This window comes from Guyanagaster necrorhizus (assembly GCF_019112545.1).
Source record: "Guyanagaster necrorhizus MCA 3950 unplaced genomic scaffold BT62scaffold_19, whole genome shotgun sequence".
Taxonomy (NCBI): Eukaryota; Fungi; Basidiomycota; class Agaricomycetes; order Agaricales; family Physalacriaceae; genus Guyanagaster; species Guyanagaster necrorhizus.
The window spans coordinates 1-2,721 of NW_025064898.1; the positions used below are offsets into that span (position 1 = coordinate 1).

The window sequence follows — 2,721 nt, forward strand, 5'->3', positions numbered from 1 at the left end:
AGTCATCACATACCATGGGGAAAGAATTCATAACTTACAGGGTGTATATAAGGAAGAGGCTTCTTAATAGGTGAGGGGGTTGGAGAACGGGAAGTGTGAGATGGTCGCAAGAACCACTTGCATCCCTTTATATGTCGTGGGCGATGAATGAAGGCCACAGGGCTGCGGTCCGATACAAGACAACCAACAAAGCACAGTGACGGCCAAAGAGTCTGACAAAGGCTGAAGAGAAAACCATTGCTAGAGCTCTTTTGCTGAGCTCCGACCCCCTGTGGACAATATCACTCACTGCTAAAGAGATGCACACATGTGAATTGCAAGGTAACCAGGCGAAGAATTTCCTTGTACAAAGTTTGAAAGATCCGGTGAATTCCAAAAATTTCAGAGCCGAACATTGAATAAAAAGGTTCCGGGATCTTGCACTTGGTCTTGTTATCGAAACACAAGACAGTTGAACGGTCGAAGCACCGGCAGTGGGTGAATAGGAACATTACATTTAGATCCCAATTTCAAAGAAGGAGACTTTGTTGTTGCTGTCTCCGTCTTTTTGTAAAGGTGGCGGGTCGACGATGTCGATGCTGGCCTACAGAAAAAGACGTTTGGCTCTAGAGAATGCCTAGCTAGTCAGCATAAAAGTTTCAGCATTAGTGCTTACAGAACATTGACTATCATTGAAGCCATTGTGGCTGCACGGACAGATTTCAATGAGTTGCTGTCAGAGGTGCGCCTCAGAGGACCACAGTCGCTTGGCATCGAGTCCATAATGCGGTTCCGAGTACATGCTGGGTATGCCGTCTCTCAGCTCCTTCTCTGTTACACTGCAAGGCCTCGGAAGGGCTATAACATCTCAGGCCGCAATGAAGAGCATTAGGAAACAGAACAATTTGACAGGAAATAGAAGAGAATATTGGTGCAATTCAATGTAATGCTCATATCCTTTCAGCACAAAAGACTCACGGATAGACTCACAAACTTCACTCGCAGAACTTCAAGGCATCTCTTCTGCATTTCTGCTGGTCAAAGGTGCATTATATATTACCTCTTGCTCAATACAGTGTATTCAATGACCAACAGGGCAATTAATTGGACCACCTCAGATCATCTTGAAATAATGTTTTGTATTCCTTGGATACCATTGCCAAGATCACAGCATTGACACTGGCAGCTGTGGTGATGGTTTGGCCTTGGATCAGGATCTCCCTCTCAAGGAGTCCCAAACACAATCAGAATGTATTGACTCAATTTTGATAACATTCTAGGTTTGTATCAGATTGGTAAGTATAAAGACTCCCACTATGTGGTGCTGTGCATCTTGTAGCAATGCAATAATTAGTATAACACCCAGGGATAGAGAAGTTAGGGACTGACCCAGATAAAAACCTTTACAATCTACATTTAAGGCAAGCCTGAGTGGAGCCAGGACTTCAACCAATCTGTATATCTGTTGGCTGATGTTCCTATCACCCTTTCCAGAAATTGAGGGCTTTTTGAAATTGGAGAACAACACTGGGGAACAAAGATGGATGAAGACATCCAGAATGTCACATCCTTCCCTAAGTGTGAGTCCAGTTCTTGGATCTCAGGACCTTGTTTGCTAGGCAGAATTACATGTGCATCCATGGTGCTGGTGATAGAACAATTGTCAATTTCAAGTTCTTGTAAATGTGAAAATGCACAAATAAGAGAATGGAGGTCATCCACATGGAGAGAGGTGTCTGTCAAGGTCAGTTGAGTAATGTTAGGGAACATGATGATGGAGGCATGCAATCAGTGGCAGGATGGAAACTCAGACCATTTCACTTCATTGAGGAAGAGCATGTGGATGTCCCCATGTTGGGTGACAGCCACTAGAAGTATGGAGAGAAACAGGTCACAGAGGTTGTTGTGTGGGCCTAGGCATTCAATGCTGATGTAGAAGAAGTTGGGTGTGAGGACAGCTTCAAAGGAGGGTGCATTGAGAAGACAGCTATAGAGATCACTGCAGGTGTAGAGGTCACCAAAGTTCAGGCTGAGTGTGTTGTAGGGGAGATACTGTAGTATATCATTAATGTTAGACATTTTCAGGAGACTGGAAAGCATTTGGAAGTTCATAGGAGATGTCAAAGATTTGTGGCTTACTTTGCCATATTTTATCTTCTTCTGAATAGCTGGAATGGGAAGGGGGAGAAAAATTGCTGTAGGTATGACTGAACAGGAATAGCATTTCTTATAGTGGTCTGTATTATGGTGAACCCATCTTGAAAACAAAAGGAAGCAAGAATTGATATTGGCCAAAAACTACAATGCTGGTTTTTTGATGAAAACACAGGAATGAAAATCTGTGGTCCTAGTTACATGTCTTAAGCATGGAAATATGAGATTTGGCATTTCCATCTATTGTGGTACTCAGGCTGATGCCAACTGTTCTCTGCCCTGATCTGTGTGCCAGTGATAACCATGAAATAAAAATCATCCCTATAAGCATATGAGTACAAGTTGTTTGGATGTAAGAGAAAGACCCATCTGAAATGCATATAGGACACTTCATGTTTGAAGAGGGGATTCTCTTGTGGAAGGGTCATACTCCAAAGGGCATTCGATCTCTCTTGGTCAAGTTCCAAAGCTAAGCATTGCCAATGACTGCAACACTATCATGCTTGGAGATACATCTGTGGTGATGTCAGCAGTGACATATACAGGATCATCAGATGGATGAACTATTTAGCATGCAAGGTCTGACTA

General features: G+C 43.1%; 1 protein-coding gene across 1 annotated transcript; it reads left to right on the top strand.

Annotated features, from left to right (window-relative positions):
* Window positions 1–779: 779 nt before the first annotated feature.
* BT62DRAFT_921339 (uncharacterized protein) lies at window positions 780–1,851 on the top strand (the record flags this gene model as incomplete). The annotated part of the gene is made up of 6 exons (XM_043184292.1): window positions 780–922; window positions 944–1,023; window positions 1,144–1,230; window positions 1,260–1,274; window positions 1,474–1,559; window positions 1,684–1,851. The coding sequence occupies 6 exons, from the start codon at window positions 780–782 to the stop codon at window positions 1,849–1,851; spliced, it is 579 nt and encodes a 192-aa protein (XP_043037545.1).
* Window positions 1,852–2,721: the final 870 nt, after the last annotated feature.